The sequence below is a fragment of the Eufriesea mexicana genome, unplaced genomic scaffold, assembly GCF_001483705.2.
Source record: "Eufriesea mexicana isolate 0111107269 unplaced genomic scaffold, ASM148370v2 scaffold168, whole genome shotgun sequence".
NCBI classification, from domain to species: Eukaryota; Metazoa; Arthropoda; class Insecta; order Hymenoptera; family Apidae; genus Eufriesea; species Eufriesea mexicana.
Genome location: NW_016908333.1, coordinates 163,099 through 190,282, shown reverse-complemented (window position 1 = coordinate 190,282; position 27,184 = coordinate 163,099). Strand labels below are relative to the sequence as shown.

Genomic DNA, 27,184 nt, shown 5'->3' with positions numbered 1-27,184 from the left:
ATAGTAATTAATGAAAAACCAATGGCGTCTTCGACAACAATTCAAACACTGCGTAGAATAATAATTAATAATTAATTAATAAGGGACAAATTTATATCGAAAAATATATTGGAAAGTTCTTGAAGGATCTGCCGTTACGATGCAATTATAAAAGTTTATTAATAAATTGCAGGGATTGAGTAATTAATTAATTTTCTAATAAGTGTTTGAATTGCTGTCGAAGACGCCATTGATTTTTCATTAATTACAACCCTCTACGCAATTAATTTATGAAAATTTAGGCACTCATTATCAATCAATGTTCTTGCAAATCTTCTCACATAAGTTTTGATCACATGTTGCTTCTAGTTTCGTTTAGTATTATATATTCTCACGGAAGATCGTGATGGTCGCCATTATGAAATCATAGACGCTATCAGAGAAAAATTAATAATTAACAATTTGGAGTTAAATTCTGTACGAAAATTATATAAGAATGTAGCCTGAAGTTCCAGCTTTGCAATGAAATTATAAAAGTTCATAAATTAATTACAGAAATTGAGTAATTAATTAATTTTTCACTGCCGCAGCCCTTCTATCCTTTTCTATCCCCCCTCTGTCCTTGGCTGCCACGTGACCAGCTCTTCGACGACCTCCTTGCCTATTCTATATTCCTGTTACTTTCTTGATTTTTGTGCCCAAATCATAGATGACGCTGATCGCAGGCGGTAAAATTTTTATTCGAACTGGATACTAGAAATCAATTCGACAATAGAAAATTAATAAATTGCCAAGTTTTTGTAATTAATTCATGAAAATTTATAGCTGCACAGCAAAGTTGGAATTATAGGCAACATTCTTATAGGATGTTTAATTTAATAATTAATACTTACATGAGCGATAGGTTTTGTATTTCCTGTAGTAAATAAAACTGCTATAGAAAAGTATTTTTCTTACATAATATTCTTAGTATTTTGTAATAAATATACATTAGCATAAGAAAGCGTTAAAAATAAATTATTTTAATAAGAAATTTTATTTACAATTTTTTCATAGATGGAAAATGAACACAAAATTTAGAATAGATTAAAAACCTACCAACTATGGGACGAGAATCGAACCACGGTCCATTACCACAGCAATATTCATCTGTCACTTTTACGCCACGACTGCACTTGTAAAATAATGGAAATAAATCTATAATTACAAAAGTAATGAAACTTTAATCGTAAATATCTCAAAAACTATTGAGTAGATGCCGCTATAATGACATATTTTCTTAAACTGCATGACGATATCTACAAACCTGCAGAGTATCAACTAAATCGGTGACCCGAAGCACTTGCACTCTTTTTGTTAGCTTAATGCCTCTTCATTTAAATATCTTTTAAACAGATATTGCCCACTCTCTATTTTCAAATTCCAAAGGGAACAGTGAAAATTCACAAGAGATAGGACATATGTTATACTTTGTGCGTAACTCTTAGCTTGATATCGTTTCCCAAAGGAAAACGATACCAATTACCAGGTCTCACCACGTGGAGGTGGCTACGCATCGAGACCCGACATGCGCCCTAGTGGCGCAGCCTGCTGGTGCTACCTGTATCAAAGGTACCCTAATCTAACTTGGAGCGAATTAAGTTAAAGTGACTCTACTGACACTTTATTTTATTTCGTGTCTTACAAAGGGAACTTCGATTCGGTATACTGAAACTCTACTGTCGCAACGCTAAGATATTTTCAAGTTCCCATAAAAATAGGGAATGAAATATCAAACACGCGAGCAAATAGAAAATCGCGACGCGCCCGAACGAGATCGCGATTATTCGAAAGACCGACTAGCCTAGGCGATGTACTCCCGTGTACAGAGATAACTTCATACCTCGGCACCCTCCCGATCGGGCCTAGCTCAATTCCAGTCACTGTCGCACTCGCCAAGACTTACACGTGGACCAAGGATAGTCCCTGAACCAATGAAACTTCTAGTGTCAACGCGAGGGCCCTGCTGGGCGGTTGCCGGCCAAGACAGACACTTCGCATCCCAGCCACACGGGGTAGAACTTAATCATCCCTGTGGTCTAACCGTAGATGGTACTAGTCCGTCAGCCAGCATGTGCCCGAGCCCCAGTCGCGTACGACTTAGGCAGCGGACCGCCCCGTCGAGGTCAGAAGACGCACTGATCCGAGGGGGTCACCCTGGAACCCGATGCATGACGAGATTGACAGTGACTGGAAATGAGTGTCGGAGACGAGTCGTGAGGATGACTTACGAAGCATGTACTTATCGAGTACACGAGAGCACGTCGCGTAGGCTAGTCGGTACTTACGAACGATCGCGATTATCGCGAGAACAATTATGTTCTATTTGCTAAACGAGGGGGATAAGAAAATGATAGAGAATTTATAAATTTCGCTCCAAATTAGGTAGCTTACCTTTGTACAGACAGCGCGCACATGATACTTAGTCTATGGATCTATCTTATGATTACTTAAAAGTAAACGCACGCATCGTTCATTGATGTGTCGCAAACAGAATCTTGAGAAACCTAAAAGCTAAAACAGAATATATTATTGTTAATATGTAGCTGAAAGGAAAGGGATTAGTACGAGGAAACCATCAAGGATAATAACCAAATGGAACGAGCAAGCCAACGACGAGACCTGAGCAACATAACTACGAGACAGAAACATTCCAACGGTGAGATATAAACATACCAACGAGGAAGCGCTCGAGTATTATACGAAATACTCGAACGCTCTAACGAAAACAAATCGAACGGAAGTCGTAAAATTTGTGAAAGGAAAGATTTAGCCAACGATGAGACATAAGTAAACCAACGACGAAGCATTCGAATATTATACGAAATACTCGAATGCTGAAACAAAGAGACAAATAGAATGAAAGAAATAAAATCTGGAAGAAAAAAAATAATTAGAACCTGAAAGAAGAAATTATTGTTAAATTATTTAAGAGAGTGGACAATGGCCACTGAATAGCCATTGATATAGCCAACGATGATCTACAACTAAACCAACGACGAAAGCATTCGAATATTGTACAGAATACTCGAATGCACAAACAATGCAATCTAGAGTAAAAGAAATAAAATCTGAAAGAAAAAAGATAATTAAAATCTGAAACAAAAAATAATTAGTACCTGGAAGCAGAAATTATTGTTAAATTATTTAAAAGAGTGGACAATGGCCACTGAATAGCCATTGATCTAGCCAACGATGATATATAAATAAACCAACGACGAAGCATTCGCATATTGTACAAAATACTCGAATGCACAAACAATGAAATCTAGAATAAAAGAAATAGAATCTGAAAGATAATTAAATCCTGAAACAAACAGAAAGAATATTAACGCGGCCCTCCCGAAGTTGAAACGACAACTGGCTTGAGCCTTCACGCGGGCCCCTTATATAGCGGCGTCCGGCCGAAGATCGGCGAAAATTTCCGAACTTTACCGATTCCTTTAAAAGTTACTTTTTCGCCGCAATAACTAATAATTTATTAACTTTTTTGACTTTTATCGTTAATATACGTTGCAAACTATTTGTTATCAATGGTTTTAATTTGTCATTAGCAATAAATTTAATGATTTATTAACTTTTTGTAAGTTATGGATACATTTTAACACGAATATGTTGTTTGTTTAAGTAGAACGTAATGATTTATTAACTTTTTTGACTTTTATCGTTAATATACGTTGCAAAATATTTGTTATTATGGATTTTAATTTGTTATTAACAATAAGTGTAGAAATTTATCAGCTTTATGCAAATTTTGCACAAATACGTTATATATACTAGTAATAGCCTATAATTTAGTAATTTTTCCACTTGTACTATAAATTTACGTTGTGAACAATTTGTTATTAACAATAAGTGTATTAATTAATAAATCTTTTCCAAATTATAGGCACATTTTTACATTAGTATCATATTTGTAAAGTAATAAGCGAGAATTTATTAATATTTTTGAGCTTTATCTTTAATATACGTTACAGAGAATTTGTTACTAGCAATATTAATTTGTTATTAACAACAAGTGTAACAATTTATCAAATTTGTTTAAGTTATAGATTGCAAATTATAGGCACTTTAACACATAAAAGTTATATGTTCTAATAATAGTCAATAGTTTAGTAATTTTTTCACTTGTATTATAAATTTACGTTATGAGCAATTTCTTATTAGCAATAAATGTAATAATTTATGATCCTTTTGCAAATTGTAGGTACATTTTAACATTAGTACTTTATAGATTTAAGTAATGACTAATATTTCATTAATTTTTTTACGTTTGTTATAAATTCACGCTGTGAACAATTTATTATTCTCGATATTAATTTGTTATTAATAATAACTATTTATTTTGTACTATTTATACATTTCTATGTATTTGAATAACGTCATTTTCATGAATTCAGTGGACACAATTTTCTCAGCTTCAGCGAGAAATTTTCGGCCGATTTTGCGATTTTGTATTAGGAATATATAACATGAAAGAAGGTGCCTCGTTGAGACACTTCCAAGAATTGACGTCATTTCCAAGAATTCTCGGACAATACTTTTACCGCCTCGAAGAAAAGTTTCTGGCCGATTTCGCGATTTTGTATCAGGAGAACATAATATGACAGGAGCCATTGTGCCACTTCCAAGAAATGACATCATTTCCAAGAATTCCAGAGGATGGAAATTGGCAGGGTTTGCATAAATATACATACTATAGGATAGTCTACTCATTGTAAGAAATTTTTAATTATTTTACTTACCTTTCTTACCTTGCTTACCTTACTTACCTTTATTCATCTTAATCTGCATACTATTTTAATAGATATTTCCAAGTCTTCATTTTCAAAGCTCAAAGGGAATATTGAAAATTTACAAGAAATAAGAAATGTCTTTTAAACTTAGTGCGTAGCTCTTAGCTCGGTATCGTTTCCCAAAGATTGTTCTTTGGAAAACGATACCAATTACCAGGTCTCACCACGAGGAGGTGGCTACGTATCGAGACCCGGACATGCGCCCTAGTGGCGCATCCTACTGGCGCTGTCTGTATCAAAGGTAACCTAAACTAACTTGGAGCGAAAGAAGTTAAAGCGAATCTACTGACACTTTATTATATTTCGTGTCTTACAAAAGGGTCTACGATACGGTATACTAAAATTTATTACTATACTGTCGCAACTCTAAGACTCTAATATTTCTATGTTCCCACAAATTTAGGGAATCAAATATGAAAAACGCGAGCAAAGAAAAACTAAATGCAAATCGCGACGCGCCCGAACGAGTACGCGATTATTCAGAAGACCGACTAGCCTATGAGACGTACTCTCGTGTACAAGACAACTTCATGCCTCGGCACCCTCCCGATCGAACCTAGTCCAAGTCCAGTCACTGTCGTTCTCGTCAAGACTTACACGTGGACCAAGGATAGTCCCTGAACCAGTGAAACCCCCAGAGTCGATACGAGGGTCCGGCGGGGCCTTGCAAGCCAGACAGACACTTCGCATCCCAGCCACACGGGGTAGAACTTAATCATCCCTGTGGTCTAACCGTAGACACTATGCCCGTCCAGCTGCAGGCCCATGCCCCAGTCGCGTACGACCAGGGTGCCGGACCCCCGCATCGAGTCCAGAAGAAACAAAGACCCGAGGGCCTCCCTGGAACTCGATGCATGACGAGATTGACAGTGGCTGGAAATGAGTGTCGGAGACGAGTCGTGAGGATGACTTATGTGACGTGAAGTTGCCGAGTACAGGGGAGTACGTCGCGTAGGCTAGTCGGTACTTGAGAATAATCGCGTTTATCGCGAGAACAATTATGTTCTGTTTGGTAACGAGAGGGTTAAGGGAGGAAAAATATGAAATTCGCTCCAAGTTAGGTAACTTACCTTTGCACAGATAGCGCGCACATGAAACTTAGCCTAGGTATCTATCTTATGAATACTTAGGTCTACTTACATCTAACATCCTGCGTTGTCCATTGATGTGTCCCAAATGAAGTCTTCAGGAAACTTGAGAATCTTGAGAAACCTAAAAGCTAAAACAGAACATATTATTGTTAATATAAACCTGAAAAGAAGCGGATTAGTGTGAGGAAAGAAAACGAACGAATAGAAACCATGAAGGTTAACCAAATGGAAGAAGCAAACCATCGATGAGACATAACCTAACCAACAACGAAACATTCGAATATATTAGATGAAATATTCGAATTTTCAAGTAAAGATCAATAAAAACGAAGAAATGTGATTTGAAAAGGGAAAAAATAATTAAACCCTGAAAAGAAAAAAATATTAAAACCTGAAAAAATAATGAATTAAACCTGAAAAATAAAAAATTATTAAGAATCCAACGATGAGAGATAAGAAACCTAACAATGAGATATAAACAATCCAACGATTAGACATGAACAACCCAACGACGAGACATTCGAATATTATACGAAATATTCGAATGTCCAAATATAAATGAATATAAATGAAAAATAACATCTGAAATAGAAAAAAATAATTAATACCTGAAAAATTAAAAAATAATTAAAATCTGAAAGAAAAATATAATTAATAGCTGAAAATAAAAAAAATTATTAGTAAATTGTTTAATGGGGTGAGGCGTGGGTTGGGGTAGCCAGCCCCAACCTCACTTCGGACCCTCACCCCTCGCGCACTGCGAAAATTTAGATGTTACACTTCCGAAGTCGAACCAACAAATGAGTTATGCTGCGTCGCGTCGCCCTTTATATAGCCGACGATCGGCCGAGCTCCCCACCCCGATCGAAAATTTCCGAACATTATCGATTCCATTAACTATTATTTTTCCGCCTTAGTAGCCAATAATTTATTAATTTTTTCACTTTTATTATAAATATACGTTGCAAGCAATTTGTTAATAACAATATTAATTTGTTGTTAACAATATAATTAATAATTTATAAACTTTTTTGCAAATTATATGTACATTTTTACTTACGTACGATATAAGTGCAAGTAATAACCAATAATTTATTAATTTCTTCTCTTTTATTATACATTTACGTCGTGAACAATTTGTTATATATTATTTTGTTATTAGCGATAGGTTTAATAATTTATAAACTTTATTCATCCTTTTAGAATATAAATTTCCATGATGCTTTCCATGATGTTTATATTAAGTATTTTTATGCTTTGAGCAATTTGTTATTAACGATGAATTTGATAATTTATACATTTTTATAAACTATGGGATAAATATTTTTATTTCCTCTGTATTTTTGGCTAAAACGAAGTATTTCCCGAAAAATAAACCCGTTAGACAATTCACCCTCATCTTTAAAGTGAGATGAGACTTTATTTTTTAACAACTTCATATTAAAAATTTATTCGTATCAATGTATTAAATATCAAATAACGAAACTGTTGCAAATTACAAGTGATTTATAAAAATTTCTTATAATTCCGCGCTTAGTATAAATAAGTACATAAAGACATACACATATTATACACATAAAAAATGAAATTATATAATGCTTCGATACAGTAAAAAGTCGCGCGTTTTTAAAGAAACTCGTAATTTTCGAAAACCTAGAACGATAAAACAACTTAGATTACGGATTCGTGTTCAGGAAAATAAACTATATAAGAATCTCTTAATTAACAGTTTCGAGAAACACTTAAAATTTATTGGACACTGTTACTTTCCACGTTCAGGGGGATAAATCGGAATGTAGAAAGTTAGAAATAAAGTCCGAAATTTGGTCCGTGAAGGGGTTTAAAGGGGGCTGTCAAAGGTACTGCGGACGTCATTCAATTCCGTGGCGCGAGTCCCTTTCGTAATTTCGAATTTAATTCCTCGTGGCTGTTGCAAGGGAACGTTAAGATTTCTAGGAAATACAGCACGCACAGCGTTACCACGTCTTCTTTTACCGCATCTCGGTCCGTCGAGCGAGAATTCAGCTTCCTTTGTCGCTACGTAGCTGCAAGTGGTTCGCGGTACGAAGTTCCGGCGGGGTTTTCAGTGGAAAATTTTGTCCGAGGAGGGCTCGTTGCTAGCTGGATAAAAAGACCTCGCTTTGGCGTTGGTTCGTGCTTCACCGACGAGTTCTGTTTTCCGCGAGCTTCTTCGTGCAACTGCGTCAAATTGAAGATCGCGTAATGAAAATTCGCGGGAAATTGAATTTACCCCGGGACTATTCGATAGCTTTGTCAGGTGTCGGCAACGGAGTCATTTTATTCGACAGATGACGAGTTCGGGGAGAAGACGGTGTCGATCCTGCTAGACGGAGAGGAGTCGGAGATGGTGTTCATCGATCATCCGCACGTGGAGATGAGCGTAAGTACCATTTCCAGCTTCGGGTTGTTTACACCCACGCGTGGCACGGGATTTCACGAATTTGTCTAAAATTCCGTACACGCGGAACGCCGTTGGGAAAAAGTAAAAATTTCGGTCGCGATCGAGGTCAAGCATGGGCGGAATATGCTCGGCACGGGAGCGAAAGCTGAATGAAAGTAGGGAATTTAATTCTAAATAGACGAAGATATTTCGATTAACCTCGAACGTTAATTAGGGGAAACAGCTGGTCCTTTGACATTTCGATTCGATGTTCGTGGCAGATCCACGCAGTTCTAAAGAAAACGTTAATATACAGGGCGGACCACCAATTATTGCCATCTAGATTCACGTGGTTGTCACTACGCGTAGCGAAAAATATTTCGAGTGGCATATTTCGATGATATTATTTCTCTTGTAGGTGGACGAGTGTAGGTGGATACGTGATGATCTTTATCATTTTTTCAAACAGAATCGTATAATTTTTATCGCATCAGTAGATGCACCTTGATATTCTATACAGAAATGTACTAACTCATTTATTTTAAAAAATTATTAAATCAGGGGATATTATATATTGCGATTATGGATAAGAAGAAATAGCAATCGTTCTTTATAATTATCTTTATTCTATTCTTAAGAATTAAGATATATCTTCCGTATTCTAATTGTAGGTAGAGAGAGACAAAACTAGGGGAATGAAAAAGGGTATGCAATTGCAGCTCGTCCCGGTCCCATAATTCTTATAATTCCCGGAACCTCTTCGACGCATAGTTCAAAGACATATTTATTTCTCTTAAGGGATTGATTTTTGCAAATACGTCAAGACGTATCTTATTTTCAACAAAATATATCACGGGAAATTTGGGAGTATTAAAAGCCTAACAGAACTGTGTTCATACAGTTGTATAATATGGTAATACTTTATTTGTATTGAGATTATGGGCAAAAAGAAATAACTATCGTTCTTTATAATTATCTTCATTCTATTCTTAAGAAGGTATATCTTCCATATTCTAATTCACACAGGGAGAGACAAAACTAGAGGGATAAAAGAGGGTGTGCAATTGCAGCTTGCCCTGATCCCCTAATTCTTATCTATTTCTCCCAAGAGATTGATTTTTGTAAATATCTTATTTTCAACGTTATAATTTTAACGTAGTTAGAAAATCATGACACCTATATTAATGTTGCAACGATTCGAATCGAATCGTCCCAAATTGTTGGATAGGTCGAGGTTCATACGTCCTCTACTCGTCCACCCACAACGAAACTAGTAAAACGTACTAACTCGAAACCAATCAACTTTCTCCGAAATTATTTTTCGTCACGTGTAATAACAATGACGCGAATATATATGTTGACAACATATAGTGATCCATTCTATATATACATCTAATACTTGATTTTCGAGCAAACGAAATAACGAAGAAAAGCTGTTTAATCAAACGAGTGTATCTAGCCGACGAAGGACCCGAAGTATTAGCACGATTGTTTGCACGTGTTCTGCGTAGGTGGAGAATTCTTTGTCCACCTACGAGCCACACGCCTGCATCGTGGTGTACTCCATCGTATCCCGCACGAGCTTCCAAGTCGCGGAGGAGATGCTGAACTATCTGTGGCGGGAACATCACACGCAGGAACGATCCGTGATCGTGGTCGGTAACAAGTCGGACCTCGCGAGAAGTCGAACGGTCACGGCAAATGGTAAGTTTCCATTCGTCGGGTAAATTCGGGTAAATTGCCAGGAATAATGGTAAAATCGCGAAGGAAGAATCTGTCGATGAATCTCCATCCGTTATAGATACTCGAATATTAAAATCTCATATCCTGAAAGAGAAAACCTATTAACAGTTTTTCAGTAGCAGAGTTTTTGTCCCTTTTTCCAATTTCCTATCTTCATGCACCGCGTGCATCCGTTGCTTGTCGCGATTTTTAGAAGCTCCGGGAAAGAGCAGTGGGCGTATTACGCTGGAAAAGCAAAAATTCTGTCGGTAATCGCGTATTTCGAGCGATGCAACGGTTTAAACAATAGCGCGATTTTTCCTCCCTTTTCACGGCAGGCGAAGCTCCGAGTTCACCGGAAGCTTAAAATTTCTGCGAGCTTCGAAAGCGCGTCAGAGTTCTGTTCCACGTAAACATAATCCACGAAACGCAAATATGCGGCCGCTGTTGCGGTCCTAGGACCCTCGCGTCCCAAGTTAAGTGGAGGACTGTTTCGTGTTCTCATTGTCAGCGTCGTTATGAACGAAAATCGCGTTTAACAAGTAGAAATGAGCTTGGTAGTTTTGAATGACTATGGCGACAATGGCTGGGCCTTACGGTACGATTTACTCAGTGCCAGTCAATTCGCAAAGAGTTAAACGCGATTTTTGTTCATAGCAACGTTGGTAACGATATAAAACAGTCAATGCACTTAACTTGCGACGTGCGGTCCTAGGGCCGCAACAGCGGACGCACATACGTGTTTCTGGGCCATAGTAACGCGTTTACGTGAGACACATTTATGAATCCCTTGCTCTATCAGTTGTTTTCGTCTGCAAAGGATTAACACGTTAAACGCCACGTCGGTCCCTAGGGACTGGCGCTAGATTTTCCGTTCAAGCCTCGCCGGTCCATATGGCCCAAAAGGGCCCGCATGACGGTTAACTGTAGCGTAAACGGAACGGCAGGTAAAACCGACGTGGCGTTTAACGTGTTAACACATTGCGTACCGCATAGAAATTTCTAAGACATTCGCCAGCAGCCGCATACTTTGATAAGACAGTGCGCTGACATCTAAGGCCCATAACAGATGGCGCGTGAAAAACGAGAAAACTCGCGGACGGTATGCAATGTGTTAACACTAAACGTACCGATATTTTACACACAGCTATTCCTACCATAAGGGGTGAAATAACCAACACCTCGTGGTATATAAGATATGCAGAAAATTTGTCTCGGTACAAAATAAGTTAAGAAAAATACGGAAAGCGAGAAATTAGATAATCGGATAATATGATAATTTACAGAAAGTCAGATGAGCGAAGAAAATATTGTAACAATGAATGTACGATCTATAAAGTAAATTTTGAAAGGAGTCCTTTGACTCCGCTCGGTACGTTTAGCGTTAAAGCGAGTTCGGAGAATTCGAAGCTCTCGACGCGGGAAATTCGGTAAAGCTTGCCAAAAAAAAGGGTAGAATCGCGATGACGGTATCGAATGATTGGTATTGTTTCAAAGAGGGCAAACAACTGGCGACGTTGCGGGAGTGCAAGTTCATCGAGACGTCGAGCGGCATCCAGCACAACGTGGACGAGCTTCTGGTGGGCGTGCTGAAGCAGATCCGGCTTCGCGAGAGCCGTGACAAGAAGCTGAAACGCCAGGGTAGCAAGAGGAAGATTCTGTCAAAGCTGCACGGCAGCAAGACAGCGCTCAGCTTGAATCTCGCCAGGGAGATACTGCACAAGATGTGCTTGAACGACAGCAAGAGCAAGAGCTGCGAGAACCTGCACGTGCTGTAAGGGGATATCGCGATCATCGATCGCTGACGTTCGATATTCTCGACGTGTCACGCGAATTTAAAGGTAAAACGCGTCAATCTCTGCGAAAACTTGGACTAAATTTTAGCAAATAAATCCTCGTTTTGCTTCATTTAATTTGCGAGGAAAATTGGTTAAAGGGGGTAAAAATCGTTGGGAATTCGTTGGGAATTCTTTAGGAATTCGTTGGGAATTCACTAAATTGGGAATTCCGACGATGGAAAAGTTGGTCCGTAGCGATGGCAATTTTCGATTAGCAGAATTTTCCGATCGGATGAAAATGGTGGAAGGTAATGGTATACATTAGCATCGAGGAACGGAGCACGACGGGAAAGCGTTACTCCCAGCCTGTCGCAGGGACGAGCGAAACGAGGGATAGCAGACCGTGATTGAACGGTGCACCGAGGCGCGACGTTTCCGCGGATATCGATTTTTCGCCAGGTTTTTAGTCCGATAACGAATTCAGGCCTACGCGTACCGTGTCCTAGAAAGGCGTGCAAACAAGGAGACTTTCACCCTTCCAGTCGTGCCCTCTTCACCCTCGAATAATATTTGCTCTGCCTCTCGCTCGCCTGTCAAGCGGGATAGGCGGCTCGCAATCGAGGAACGAAATCGAAAATTGATTGCAACGCGAAGAACAATTTGCTCCTCGATTCTTCGGATGCTCGTTTCTTCCGCTTTGCCGAGCGCACAGACGTGTTCGATCGCTTTGGCTACTTCGAACCGTGGACTCTGTAATTCCGGTCGATTATCTCGCAGCCGAGGCTACAGATAAGTTAACGAAATTCTCGCTTATCACGGCTGCGATTGCCGAATAACGCGTAATAGCGTGAAAAATCGAGCTGCCGCCATTGGACGCCGGGCCTCGAGATCGGAACGGAAGACGGATGGCCGAAGAATTCATCGTGGGACTCCGGCACGAGTAAATTTGGCAGCCACTTCGTGTTTGATTATTTATTAGCATCTAATGGCTGACACGTGTCTTTTACCTCTCGTGCTGCAACTGCGAGTGTCGTACACGTGCTCGTTTACACATAGAGTGAAAATAGGCAGCTTTATGGTGGAAGGTGTCGAAAGAACTCGAAGGTTTATCTCGTTCTGTTGCCGAGATCCTTCCGTTCGAGAACGCCGATCTCGATTACTCCGTTTGCCAGTGCCACGCGTGCCATGTCCGTATGCAAATGCGAATTTTAAAAAAGAACCGCGTCGGTGGCTTTACGTAAATCGCTCTATATCGGACTGCCTCGTGACGAAAAGCCAACACGGTGTCTCTCTCCCTCTCCCCGTCTATCTATCTGTCTGTCTACCTGTGTATCTAGTTATCTACGTTCCACGTGTAACGCGTGCACACGTGCAGAAATGCAGAGAGAGAGAGAGTTTCCCGATAATTGCGGCAACGCGATATAACAGCCTCAATTAAACGGCTGCCATTAATCGAGATAAAAACGGCCGATCACTGTTTACTTCCGAAACGAATCGATTCGTGTCAAGGCGAAAGTTAGCCCTGGAACCGGCACCGATTCGCTGCTCTGGCTCGGTTCTCGGAGCGGTCGCGCTTGCCAAAGAGCAGAAAACCTCGCGGACGGGTTTAATTACTGAAATTAACCGAACACCTGGGTAGAACTCGAGCGACGACGTTTCTCGTCATTGACGGCCAGCTGCCTGCCGGCAAACACGAAATCTCGCTTCGAGGATCGAGCCAAATCGGATCGGAGCTCACAGTTCCACTCGCTGGACGCTGGTTTCGTCCACCACGAGCGACGCTGGACGTCCCAATGCTTCTATACGACATCGCGTATAAATATAACGCAACGTTAATAGTTAAGCCATTATATATATGTATATGTATGGAATAAGATGTTCTACGGAAGTTCTAGATCATTTCGGAGGTCTCGACGCGGGGACTCGCGTCGCTTTTCGCGGCTAAAATAGCAGCTAAAATAGCGTCTCCGATCAAGGGTAAATTTAGCGGGAGATTCGCTCGTAATACGTTTTAATTTGTCTTCCACAGACAGAGAAGACGCGAGTTCGATTTCCGTTTCGTCGCACTCCCGCGGAACGAAGCTTTGGGCCAAGTATCGACAGACAGGGTTGTCGAGGCGAGCGAAAATAGGGGGAAAAAGGAAATTAAATCGAGTAGGGACGGCCTAAGAACGTACAAGACGGATGGAGAACGGTCTCTCCGTCGGTACATGTGCATGTAACTTATCGTGTTATCGTTATTAGTGTACTTCTGTTTCCGCCAAGGCCAGCTGGTTACCGATAACAGCCGATCGTTTCAGCGACGTCGCGACGTTGCGAGTATTTGTAACCGAAATAATCGCTTCGCATATCGACCAGCGGCTTCTGTGTAGCAAAACTAATCGATCATTCGCATTTAATCGTTAGACATTCGCGCGCCATCGCTGTCACGCTCTGCCCCTTCCTATCGAGTCACATCGTTTCGCAAAAAGGAGAAAGAGCATTGCGAAATTCAAACGGCTATATTTTCTCGAGCATCGTTCGTGTAACGTCGATGGAACTCGACGCCCCGTTACGAATCTTGTTAATCGTCCTACGAAATCGTGGATACCTCACAGTCACGGATACCCCAGAAAGGCTGGTCTATTTTTATATGCGCAATCTCGTCCGACATGTTTCATTGCGATCTGTCATCCACGCGATCGACGTTTTTCTACTCTGTAAGAACGATGCTACGCATGAGAGAAACTCGTGCAGGGAACGAACCGAATTTCCCTTCGTTTTTTCCTTTGAAAAAAGAGAAAAGAACAAAAAGACTCTTAATCCTTGGAGAAAGCGAACGAAGCTTTTACGGTCTACCTGTAATGGGATATCGTTTAACAGGATTCACGACGACCCTTGTCCGAAACCGTACCGAGAGTCGTTTCACGAAAAGTCCCTGCACGTTTACACGACAATCAACATATTTTGTTATCTATCGTGATGTATTCTATATCTGTGGTAGATCTTAGATCCTAGGTGTCTATGTCGAAATAAAAGCAATATACACGAATCGTGCTATCGATCGCCTAATTCTCCCTATCCTTTCGTAACAGATAAAAAGAACGCTGTGAAACTTTCCAGGATGGAAATATACCAGGGAAAACGAGGGAATGTAATTCCGAACGTAATATTCCTCCAAAAAAGTCTTTTCGTCTAAGAATAGACGTTTCTTTTCGATAAAAGAGTTAAAGAATTCACGTGCACCGCGGGAGATCTAGTTGATTCCACGTGCACGTTGTTCCGGATGCGCCGGCAGCGCCATCTGGCGTAGAGACGGTCACACTAGATCCACCTCCCGTTCCCAATAGAACGAGACGGCCTGTATCCCAGCAATATGGCTACGTGTCGTGTGTTCTTGTAGCGTATCGAAGCACGCTCGAAAGTATTACCCGTGGCGCGGCGGGTGTAACGATCTGTGTAACAAAACGCGGCTGGAAAATAACCGATCCTGAACATGTCTACGACTAGCAAATGGGATTTGTCCCAGGAGGACATAAAAACTGCAGCGAAGGACGAAAAGGTGAGTGGTCTTCGACAAGCTGGCTGCTATAGCTGCGACAGCTCGGTGACGTAGCCGCGGCACGGCGGGAAATTCAAATGCGTTATCGTTTCAGGAGCTGCTGTTGGAGCACGACAGCGATCAGGATGAAAATATGTTATTCAAGTGAGTCGAGACGATCGAATTATCATTTTCTACCATCGATGTGACCGTTTTCGCGTGAAATAATCGGCAATGTTTTTATTCTAGTCGACCGAGTACCTCGTCAACCGATACCAAGACGGATGGCAAGATGGATAGGTAAGGGTATCTTCCATTTCCGTAAGTAGATCTCGGTTTGCTTTCGTAACGTTCGTCCACGCGAACTTTGCTACCGGATAATCGCTTTAGAAACGATAAAGAGTAATCGCTTGCGAAACCCTCGAGGATCGTATGGTTGACGCTTCTTTTTCGGTTTTAGCGTCAGATTGCAAATTCAAGAAGTGACGGAGGTGATGAGGGAGAACGTGCAGAAGGTAATGGAACGCGGGGAGAGGCTGGAGGATCTTCAAGAAGCTAGCGATCGACTGACCATGGCTGGAAGCGAATTTAGGGCAACCGCGAAGAAAGCTCAGCAAAGAGCATGGCTGCAGAACTTCAAAACAAGGATTATCCTCGTTACTATTACAGTGACCGTCGTCATCTGTATCATCGGTATGGCTCACATTCTCATCGAAGAGTGCATGATAAGCGCATGTTGTTTTCTTCATTGCATTTCACAGTTAAAGCGGAAATGCTCAATCGTTGGTGGTACAAAATCGTAGAAAATATCGATACTCTCTGTTCGAGAGAAGGCAATTTTTCTCCCCTTTTCGAGGAGAATGATTCCCCTTTTTCGAGACACGGTGCTTTCAAATGCGATTGCGCATTTCTAATTTACACGTCGAACGTCTGTGTTCATCTATCGTGAACATCGTGCACCGCATTACCTCTCATTCCTTCAAATTGTGCTCTTCGTGCTAAATCATTGGCTGGCATATAAAGAAATCGTTTTCAACACAGTTCACGTAGTCAGATCGCGTATCGTTTTCAGTTCTGGACATCATGGTGCTTTACCTGGTTCTCAGATAGCGAACACGGTGTAGCGAGCCTCGATCGTTCGATTCCAGGTATTCATCACTGTTTTCCACCTGTAATCTAATCACGCGCCTCCGCTGTAGCTTGTTTTTGCCCATTTTGACGGCTAGGTAGGTTGCCTTACGCGGTTGCTACGAAATTGATCGCATCGATAACCAAGCTGAACAAATTCAAACACGCGTTCTCTCTTGCATTTCTGACACTGTCCATTGCTCCTTCGAATATACACGCGTTTCATTTCGCTTTGATAATTGGTTCACGGTGGAACGTGTACGCATCACTGGCGTTTTATTTTTCAGTATCCATCGCCGTGAAATATTCATAACCGAGGCACCCACCAGACTGAACACTACCGTTTACGAGCGTACGTTTATATTTGTACCTGTCTTTCATGGATTCTATACGTGTATTATTATCATAAGTTTATATAAATACATACATTGTTATTTTTAATCGATCCGCGTCCATGATGCCTTCGGAACCTTCGACTGTTCCACTGTTCGACGTGCTCTCGCGGAAACGGGATTCTCACGAGATATTTTCTGCGCTCTGTACGTGCATCGATACGGAACTCCGGGACTTTCCATTCGCGCTCGTCCGCTTTTACTCGATTAATTCATTAGAAAATTGAACACCGAGTCTACCGTAATTCCATCGAATTCGCTCCCGTTGCCTTCTTCCGCTCGCTGTCCCCGTTAAAATCGATCGCGAATCTATTCGCGGTAATACCCGGTGATCGCGTATCGCGTTACCTTGCCGAACAATCGCGAGGAGGATGGCGAGACGATGAAAATTGGTAGAAAAGAGAGAAGGAACGGCGATTCGCGTGCCCTTTCGCGAACTGGCGCAGAAGTTCCTCGCACACGCGAACGCAGTCGCGGAACACAGAACGACTCCCTCCACATTTTACGTCACCGGCTATCAATGACGAACACTCGCACGTTTCGCGAGAACGAAACGAGTACGAGTGTACACACATCGGCGGACACAGCCGCTCCGTATACCCGATCGGACAGCAACCGTTTAGTCGTCGTTCGATCGCGGTATCGGGCACCTGCACGCGTCGAGTGTACTCGTCGATTGACACGAGCCTGATTTACCTCGCGTTTTCTTACGTTCTCCGCGTTTTCCAACGCGATCCATCGCGATCGACGCGGGCCGACCGATCCAAGGCGCGTTCCTCACGCTGTGAGCAGTCATGGGAGTGCACGAGGTGGCGATCGCGGCCTTGTCCGTTTTTATCGGCGCCTACCTGCTCACGGGCAATCGACGCCGCTTCATTTACTTGCTCTGCAAGACTTTGCCGCGGGACGTGCTGTGAGTATTTGAAAAAAGCTGGATTCTTTCCCGTCACCAACGCCCGAGTCTTCGTTGGCAGACCACTCCACGGTATAATTGTTCCCTTTCACCGACCGTTTCACGCTCTATGCCGACACTTCAGCCAAACCGGTTACACGTGTTAATTTGAATAACAGCGGTGTTGACAGAAACGTTGTTCCGTAAATGACCCCTCGAGATCGAGTTTGACGTTTGGCGATATTACGACAACACCACGTGCTCGTGTTGATAATCAAGGTCCACGCGATCGCGAGACGGAGGAAGCACGTCACGACAGACGAAATAATTATTCCACGTCCGTTCGTAGAATCTATCGAATCCCGCGTATCCCCTGTCGTCGCTTTCTCCCACTCTCTCTCTCCCTCTCTCTCTCTCTCTCTCTCTCTCTCTCTCTCTCTCTCTCTCTCTCTCCCTCTCTCTATTCGAGGACTTAAGAAAGATGGAAAATTAGGGGAAGGAAGGGGAAAGAAATTGATAGAGATAGTTTATTTACTCGCGAGAGTATAAAATTCTTAGACAAACCAGTCTGATCCCCGTCATTCGTTTAAAACGAATCTGAATAGACGAACGGACTCCGAACTATACGTAGCCGGCTGCGACACGCTGTCAGTTCTTTCTCCTAACTCATCCTTTACAATTAGATCACTTAAGAAATTTTACGATACTATTGAACGCGATCAAAGGTCCCGTATCCGAACGAATCCACGCGCTCGCGCGTGATCGCGCTGGTTGGTCGGACGATCAACTTGGCGAGTATCGAGGAACCCGGGGATCAATCGAGGCGGAGGGAAAATCCAGCCTTTCCTTCGCGGACACGTCGAAACGAGATGCACGATGAAACGGGCCGTGCAAGGCCCGGCCATTCGGCATTGATTTCCATCGCGAGAACCGGCCGTTGATTCACCGGCACGGCCGAGAGCATTCTTCGTGCATGCGCGTAGTTGTGCACACGTTCGTCGGCGGATGCATCCCGCGCATTGTGCCGCCGTGAACGGCCATTGTAGGGCCAATATGGAGCGTATGAAATTTAAACAGCCGGCTGAATAACGTTGTTTCGAAGCCGCGATCAGTGGCTCGGTGGTCCACAGCGCAAATGCATCGAGTTTCGAGACTCGAAGAAACTGGTTCCGACTGCATCCATCCTGGCTACCTTCTGCCACCTTCCTTTTTCTCGGTGTACGATCGTTTTACGTGGTCGTGGCTGTGATCGATCGGTGTACAACGGGGTGTAGCTGTTTGCTCGAGTTCCAGCGGGGTAAACCGCCTCTGCGATCACGGGATTCGGGGGACTAGGGTAGATTCGGGTCATGGACAAAATGGGAAGATCGTCCAGTGCGTCCTATATTCCGTTGCGAGATTACGTAACTGCCAGGAACTGTGCCGTAGGGCGTGATGCGTTTGATCGATACCCGGGAACGAGATATTTCGAGAAAGAATTTAATTCCACGGATGAATATCCGTCTTCGAGCGTAGGATTAGCAACGTGCTAATTAAGTACTAATTATCGACGTCCCATTCGAGAGATTGCAGCTGAAGAGTCCACGCTACCGTGATAACCGTTATACCGTGAAATTACGCAGTGCATCCTTGTATCTCGATGTCCAGTTGAGAATTTTGGAAATAAAAGTTACTGAAATTCCTCCAGCGATAATTCTTCCCACCATCCCTGCTGCGCCGTCCGACGAGCATCGTTTAGATGGAACTAAAGTCCAATAACGCGAGAACACGATCGCTGGTAACTGGCTGGCCGCGGCAATTACGGGAAAGATCCATTCGCACGGTCGTTTACGCGACAATTGGCTTGATCTGCTCGTTCCGCGGCTAGAATCGGTGGAAATCGAAGGCGGGACACGCGGGTACCGCGACGACTCGCGTCGGCGAGATCGCAACAGGTTGTCAAAGCTGCAGTTATTCGCGTTCAGGGGCCCTCGGAACACGCGTTATCGCGCCAACGTCATTTGCAAAATTCTCTCGGTGAAAGATAAACAGGCCGAGCTGCACGGCCTTGTCCGCCAACGAGTGCTGGATGCCAGCGTTTACATTCCATTAAGCGCTGGTCTATCGCGACTCGAACAGCGACCGTCTCATTTGCCCTGCGCCGGACTCCTCTGCTCGGTGCAGTTTCCTACGAGACAACAATTTATTTTCCTTCTCCTTTCCCTGCTTCACCGATACGATCTTGCGAAATTATTTACCGAGCTGTCCAGATGCAACCGGTTTCTATTCTCTATAATAAATACGAATGAAAATATGATAAATGCGAGTATTTCGTAGTCCTCTCGATAGATCGGAGCCAGCTTGGGCAATCTCGAGTCAATAATCTCGAAGCTGTCGCGAGTAAACAAACACGATGCTCGGTGCAAAGTCTAAGCCGGTCGAAAGTTGCCAGCGCAATGGAAATCTAAATTCGTCGATGGAACGACTCGCGATAAAAATGGCGTCGCGAGCCAAGCGTTTCCGTCCGTGGAAACTTTATTTTCCCGCAACTTCGTCGTCTTCTTGCCGATAGCTGCGCAATATCTGCGCAAACACAGATACGAACGGGGAGAAAGGTGAGCCCGGAGTGCTCGGGAGTTCAGCTAGAGATAGAGGCTGCCGGCAGGCTGGAGGTGCAAACCGGCCGTGGGATTAACGCATGGCAACGAAACCGCGAGTGATGCACCGCGAGGGTTATCCCGATGCCGGCACGGCTCGCTTCGTTATTTTATTTCGTTTCATTTAATCACCGTGGAAGCGTTGCGAGGGGCTGACCACTGGTGTCGTATGCTCACCGCGATACGAGAGCTCCGACAGAGGCGTGATCTTCCGGGCAGTGCTCGAGCTTCCTTTTCGGACAGACTTATCGTTTCGCGACTGATCAAACTCGAATTAGCAAAATACGGATAATCCGTAAACTCGAATTTTCTTTTCCAAATTCGCACATTCGTTGTTCGGAGTTCGGCAGAGATATTTCGAACGCGTATAAATCTCACGGGGAAGACGTTGGGTAGGACGCTTTATATTCTCCATACGTTTTATTCAAGAATGCACGATACTTAAACAGCGTGCAATCACGTGAGCAGCGATAGCGATTGGTATAAAACAGCGTGTGTACATATATGATTTGTGGTTAAATAGGCGTGACTTAATTCTTTGGTCTCGGTTTTGGGTCTAGATTGACAGACCCTAGGAAGGTCCTGTAAAATTAGAGACTTTGGAAAAGGTAAAACCCACGCAAGGGTTTCCAGAATGTCCTAGAATAGAGACTCGAAGGGTTCAAACTAGTGTCGCATCAAAATTTTCTCGACTCTCGGGGTTCCACGGTCCCTCTTTGACAAAACCCTAATTGGGCAGGTTTAGATACGTTTTATTCAAGAATGCACGATACTTAACCAACGTGCAATCACGTGAGCAGCGATAGCGATTGGTATAAAACAGCGTGTGTACATATATGATTTATGGTTAAACAGGCGTGATTTAATTCTTTGGTCTCGGTTTTGGGTCTAGATGGACAGACCCTAGGAAGGTCCTGTAAAATTAGAGACTTTGGAAAAGGTAAAACCCACGCAAGGGTTTCCAGAATGTCCTAGAATAGAGACTCGAAGGGTTCAAACTAGTGTCGCATCAAAATTTTCTCGACTCTTGGGTTCCATGGTCTCGCTTTGACGGAACCCTAATTGGGCAGGTTTAGATACGTTTTATTCAAGAATGCACGATATTTAATCAACGTGCAATCACGTGAGCAGCGATAGCGATTGGTATAAAACAATATGTACATATATGGCTTATGATTATAAACGGACGTGGCTCAACTCTTTCGTTTCGGTTCTTGGTCTAGATTGACAGACTCTAGGAAGATTCTGTAAAGCTACTCACTCTGGGAAAGGGGAAACCCACGCAAGGGCTTCCAGAATGTCCTAGAATAGAGACTCGAATAGTTCAAGCTAGAATCTCGTAAGTAATTTCAAAAAAATTTTCTCGTCTCGGATTCAACAGTCCCGCCTTGACGAAACTCTAATTGGGCAGGTCTAGATATGTTTTACTCTAGAATGCACGTTATTTAAACAGCGTGGAATTACGTGAGCAGCGATAACAATTGGTATAAAACAGTATGTGTACATATATGACTTATGGTTAAACAGACGTGACTTAACTCTTTGGTCTCGGTTCTCAATCTACATTGACAGACTCTAGGAAGGTTCTTTAAAATCAGAGACTTTGGAAAAGGGAAAATCCACGCAAGTGTTTGCAGTATGTCCTAGAATAGAGACTCGTAGGGTTCAAACTAGTGTCGCATCAAAATTGTCTCGACTCTCGGGTACCACGGTCCCACTTTGACGAAACTCTAATCGAGCAGGTTTAGGTATGTTTTTCTCTATAATGCACGTTATTTAAACAGCGTGGAATTACGTGAGCAGCGATAGCGATTGGTGTAAAACAGTATGTGTACATATATGACTTATGGTTAAACAGACGTGACTTAACTCTTTGGTCTCGGTTCTCAATCTAGATTGACAGACTCTAGGAAGGTCCTTTAAAATCAGAGACTTTGGAAAAGGGAAAATCCACGCAAGTGTTTGCAGTATGTCCTAGAATAGAGACTCGTAGGGTTCAAACTAGTGTCGCATCAAAATTGTCTCGACTCTCGGGGTTCCACGGTCCCGCTTTGACGGAACCCTAATTGGCCAGGTGTCGGAAAAGAACGAAGGAAAGGTCGCGTTCACGTGGACACATGTGACGCGCGTGTGAGCCGCGGAATTACTCAATTGATACTGCGAGAGGAGGACGGGTAGAGGCAGGGAGGAACGCGAGGATGAGCGACGGAGACGAGTGTCATCGAGTCAGAAAACGCCGTACCCATCGCCTGTACCCTAATTCGTTTCTAATCGTTTCACTCGATCCCTTCACTCGACTAACCTCTTTCCCATCGGATAAACGCGTTATTTCTCGAGTGCCTTATCTATCGCGATGATTTAACGACGAACTCGCGGGGAAAAAGGCGATCCTACGATAATATTAACCGACGCGACAGAGCAAACCTCGCGATCGTTGCACTTTTCCCTGCTTTCTCGCGAATAATCGGAATATCCGTTCCTCGATCGATCAAATCCCATTCTCGATTGCTTCGTTGTCTCTGCAACCTCGTTAGGCAAGATGACGGACGGATGACGAGAGATGCGAGAAATTTCGTAGCAACTACGAGGAGTCGCGTGAAGTTACCCTGAACGATTTCTCTGCTCCCGTAACAGGGGCGCATACAGGTTCGTTCGAGTGAACGTGCTGCTATGGTGGTGGGAGTGGCGAAAATTCACCGTGGCGAAGCTGTTCACGAGGCACGCCATTGCTAATCCCGACAAAATTGCTTTTATCTTCGAGGACAAGGAGTGGTCTTATCGGGAGGTAAGGTGAAATAATTGCAGCCCGGAAAGCAACGTGTAATGCCCTGATTCGCTACGCAGCTGGAGGAGTACAGCAATAGACTGGGACGTTATTTCGGTGGAAAATCCTTGTCTCGGGAGGACAGCGTTGGCCTGATATTGGAAAGTCGACCCGAATACGTAGGGATCTGGCTGGGTCTCAGCAAAGCGGGTTTAGTTGGTGCGCTTCTGAACACGAACCTTCGACAGGATGTGCTCGTGCACAGTATCAAAGCTGCTAATTGCAAGGCTGTTATATTCGGATCGAATTTTAAAGAGGGTAAGATCACCGAGGTGTCCTTAATCGCGGATAGACATTTCGAAATTCATTGGTATACCTCGAATAAACGTACGTCGCGTATAATTCTAAATACGACATAGGTCTTGGAAGCGATTCTAATTTTGGAGAGAAAAAATAGTACTTTCTTGGAATATCATAGAGTAAATATGTAATTACACGCCGATTTAACGATTCAAATTAATTTGCATTTCAATAACACTAGATTTACGGAACCCGTCAATTTGACAGAAGGGTCGCTCCAATTACACGATGGCAACAGATTTAGTTAACTTATATTAAGACTGTTGATATAATATATAATTGTTTTTAAATTAAACTAATCGTTAAAAATAGGCACGTGGTTTCCTTTACCTGTCAATTTGACAGGTGGCCTTAGAAACAGGTATACAGATAGCGTCCATAAACCTAGTGTTAACTCTTTGGGGCACGTTGGGATTAAAAGTGTCCCACCTGTTTGATGCACCGAAATGCACGATAGGACATTTTTAGTCCCACCTCGAGATATTGTAATAGCTGCATGCGCATAAGTTTATATTTCGTCTTTTATATTTTTATCAAAATTAGTTCTATACAAATTTTGTTTCATTTAAAACGCGATAAAATTTCTATGCAAAGAGTTAATACATCACACGAGACAGTTCGATTAAATAACGAACCCGATGCAATTTTCTCCTCAGCGATTAGCGAAATCAGGGAGAAAATCCCGAATGTGGGTTTGTATCAGTGGTCCGAACTGCCCGACACTCAGCGCCTGGAAGGAGCGATCGATCTCAACTCGGAGATCAACTGCATTCCCAGAGACAAGCTGATTTACATCTACACATCCGGCACCACCGGGATGCCGAAGGCTGCAGTGATCACGAATTTAAGGTACGCTTTACCTCTGTCTCCGATCAGTGATCCACTGATCGCACGTATCCCGTGACATTTGCTGCTAGAAGTTCAAATCGATCGAGCAATTATCAGTCGAATGGAAGAAAAATTGCTCGATCGTCGATGAGACCATTATCTCCTCGTCTTCGATCGATGTTACATAGTGGTGTACCGAATCAGAGGAACAACTTCTCGTTAAACTTGCTTCGTCCAATGCGACTCGAGCACGTCACGAGGTCTGCTGCTCTCGCATGCAGTAGGTATATCGGAATGCACTCATCGACGATCAATCATCGTTTTAGGTACATGCTGATGTCGTGTGGCGTGAACTCCATGCTGAACCTTCGTCCAACCGATCGCATTTACAATTCTTTGCCACTCTATCACACGGCTGGGGGACTAATTGGAGTAGGTCAAGCATTGCTGCGAGGAATCACGGTCGTGCTTCGCAGACGTTTCAGCGCCTCCAAGTTCTGGCCGGATTGCGTCCATTACGAATGCACTGTAAAGTTATTTCTCCATTACCACCCCATTGAATCGCGTTCCTGCTCGAACGCTGATTTGACACTCGAAATCCGTGTATCCCTCGCGAGCTTAATTCGCTCGAAAGTCCCGGAATTTACGAAGAATGTGTACAAATCGTTTGCCGCCTACACGCTGACATAAACGCAAGCAGCTCGTCGCATAACAGAATGCTTTGGTCATAGGTAGCCCAGTACATCGGCGAGATCTGCCGATATTTGCTCACCGCCCCACCAGCTCCTTGCGACACCACGCACAAAGTGCGACTCATGTTTGGCAACGGCCTGAGACCCCAAATCTGGAAGCCCTTCGTCGAGAGGTTCGGCGTGAAGCAAATCGGCGAATTTTACGGCGCCACTGAGGGAAACTCGAATCTTGGTAATTTATTTAACACCTTGTATGTCAAATATCAATTTCGATTTTATATCATTCCTTTTTCCCGTTATTTTCAGTGAACATCGATAACAAGATCGGAGCAGTGGGCTTTGTACCACTCTGCGCCGGTTCCTTGTACCCTGTGGCTTTATTGAGAGTCGACGAGGAGACTGGGGAACCGATGAGAGGATCGGACGGCCTATGCATTCGCTGCAAACCTGGTTAATAACGCTTTTCATTCTTGCTATTCGAACCAATCCACGATTGTATTAAATGCACGCGTTTTCAAAATTTTTCTCTATTCTTCTCAGGAGAGTCGGGTATTTTCGTGGGCAAGATTAACCCGAAGAGGGTACTGAACGATTTCTGTGGATACGCTGACAGGAAAGCGTCCGAGCAAAAGATTCTTCGGGACGTATTCAAAAAGGGCGATCGAGTTTTCAATTCCGGTAGTAGAAGTTGAAATTATATATTTTTGAATTGCAATGTGAGCTATGTTCTTTTGTTCAGGTGATATTTTGCTCATGGACGAACTCGGGTACTTCTACTTCAAGGATAGAACCGGTGACACGTTCAGGTAAAAATTTTTCAATCGCCATTCAATTTTTGTTTCATATTTTGGAACTTGTATCTAATTTTTGGATATCGTTACAGGTGGCACGGTGAAAATGTCGCCACTTCCGAGGTGGAGGCTGTGATCAGCAATGTGATAGGTTTGAAGGACGCAGCTGTGTACGGAGTCGAGGTAATTGGCTAGTAAAATGCGATGAATTTCTGCGAAAGGTATTTTAAATTTGATCTACGATCTTGCGCGACGATCAGGTGCCTGGAGCCGAAGGGAAAGCCGGAATGGCGGCCATTTACGATCCAGAGAACACTCTGAATATCAAAGAAATGGCGGAAGGCTTGAAGAAGTCTCTGCCATCGTACGCCAGACCTCTTTTCGTTCGAGTTTTATCGGAACTACCGATGACCGGCGAGTATCTCAATTGCAATTAACATACTTGCTATTCTGACTCATTTAGACTATTAACCGAAAGTTTTCGCCCCATTAGGAACGTTCAAGTTGAAGAAAAAGAATCTTCAACAGGACGGATTCGATATTAAAAAGGTAACTGCTTGATTTCTTTTCTTTACGATTCCGTGGCGTTATCTTTGAGATTTTGTTCGCAGATCACGGACCCGATTTATTTCCTCGATAACTCTGGCGTCTACGTGAAGCTGACAGAGCAGATTTACGATAATATTCACGAGGGGAAGGTTCGACTGTGAGCTGTACCCTTTAGAGAACAAAAATGAAAGTATAAAGAATCTCGATTTTGTATAATTTCTATTTATTGATGAGAGAAAGAGTCTACTAGACAGATTTATCTTTTGTCTACACGAGTATACGTAAGTTTCGCGAACGTCTCGTCGTGAAGTTAGCTAGAAGAGATGCTACATTTATACGTATTTTTACACCTATTTTATTCTACGAGCCTCGTCATGGCCACTCAGTGATTCGAGATAGTAAAACTGTAAGAAATAGCCTTAGTACGTATATTTAAAAGAAAAAAGAAAAAAAGGAAAAAAAAAGAACGTTCGTGGGAGTTCACGTGCCGAAAATTACGAATTGTTAATTTTTATTCGCATAGGCGTATTTTATCTGTTATATAGGATTCCTAGAGAGTAAGACTTTTAAGTTATTTCATAAGGAACCGGTGAAGGTATCGAGCATGAAGCTACTATGACTCTGTAAAGTAACGCGTGTAAAATGAAACGCCGTGTCATAGTTTAATAAATTGTCCCCTTGTTGAGAAAAACCAATTCGAGTTGGACTTTGTCCCCTGGAGGTGCCTTACTTTACGCCCACCCGGAGTATTGTCTCTAATAGAAGCAGAAATCGTTGGTGCGCAGTCTCGGCTGGAGTACAGTGACCCTCATGGTTATCAGACTGA

General features: G+C 42.8%; 3 protein-coding genes across 4 annotated transcripts in view; all 3 read left to right on the top strand.

Moving 5' to 3' along the window:
* Positions 1 to 13,547, top strand: part of LOC108555274 (uncharacterized) — a 56,260-nt gene extending 42,713 nt beyond the window's left edge. The window contains exons 5-7 of the mRNA XM_017910849.1: positions 8,215 to 8,306; positions 9,818 to 10,010; positions 11,526 to 13,547. Coding sequence (XP_017766338.1) covers positions 8,215 to 8,306; positions 9,818 to 10,010; positions 11,526 to 11,806 — 566 coding nt within the window. The 3' untranslated portion in view covers positions 11,807 to 13,547. The remainder of the gene's footprint in view (positions 1 to 8,214; positions 8,307 to 9,817; positions 10,011 to 11,525) is intronic.
* Positions 13,548 to 15,129: 1,582 nt separating this feature from the next.
* On the top strand, positions 15,130 to 16,843 carry LOC108555267 (vesicle-associated membrane protein 4). 2 transcript variants are annotated; one of them, XM_017910841.1, is made up of 6 exons: positions 15,130 to 15,347; positions 15,442 to 15,491; positions 15,576 to 15,626; positions 15,787 to 16,019; positions 16,399 to 16,474; positions 16,742 to 16,807. In XM_017910841.1, the coding sequence occupies exons 1-5, from the start codon at positions 15,282 to 15,284 to the stop codon at positions 16,434 to 16,436; spliced, it is 438 nt and encodes a 145-aa protein (XP_017766330.1). In that variant the 5' UTR covers positions 15,130 to 15,281; the 3' UTR covers positions 16,437 to 16,474; positions 16,742 to 16,807. The 2 variants fall into 2 exon arrangements, with proteins under 2 accessions (XP_017766330.1, XP_017766331.1); XM_017910842.1 differs by lacking the exon at positions 16,399 to 16,474 and having other exon boundaries at positions 16,742 to 16,843.
* A 563-nt stretch (positions 16,844 to 17,406) lies between these two features.
* Positions 17,407 to 27,178, top strand: Fatp3 (Fatty acid transport protein 3). Its single transcript, XM_017910840.1, has 13 exons — positions 17,407 to 17,759; positions 23,009 to 23,159; positions 23,219 to 23,456; positions 24,155 to 24,347; positions 24,653 to 24,854; positions 25,058 to 25,250; positions 25,325 to 25,468; positions 25,559 to 25,696; positions 25,758 to 25,824; positions 25,902 to 25,992; positions 26,070 to 26,223; positions 26,303 to 26,358; positions 26,421 to 27,178. Exons 1-13 carry the CDS (start codon positions 17,641 to 17,643, stop codon positions 26,517 to 26,519), a joined length of 1,845 nt encoding a protein of 614 aa, XP_017766329.1. The 5' UTR covers positions 17,407 to 17,640; the 3' UTR covers positions 26,520 to 27,178.
* The last annotated feature ends 6 nt before the right edge of the window (positions 27,179 to 27,184 follow it).

Excerpts from the sequence above, each read along its gene's own strand:
- Fatp3 (XM_017910840.1), top strand. The coding sequence starts at position 17,641 with ATGGGAGTGCACGAGGTGGCGATCGCGGCCTTGTCCGTTTTTATCGGC. Across the intron at positions 25,697-25,757 it reads CGATCGAGTTTTCAATTCCG|GTGATATTTTGCTCATGGAC; the intron begins GTAGTAGAAGTT and ends TCTTTTGTTCAG. Across the intron at positions 25,825-25,901 it reads AGAACCGGTGACACGTTCAG|GTGGCACGGTGAAAATGTCG; the intron begins GTAAAAATTTTT and ends ATATCGTTACAG.
- LOC108555267 (XM_017910841.1), top strand. The coding sequence starts at position 15,282 with ATGTCTACGACTAGCAAATGGGATTTGTCCCAGGAGGACATAAAAACT. Across the intron at positions 15,492-15,575 it reads GATGAAAATATGTTATTCAA|TCGACCGAGTACCTCGTCAA; the intron begins GTGAGTCGAGAC and ends TTTTTATTCTAG. Across the intron at positions 16,020-16,398 it reads CGTCGTCATCTGTATCATCG|TTCTGGACATCATGGTGCTT; the intron begins GTATGGCTCACA and ends TATCGTTTTCAG.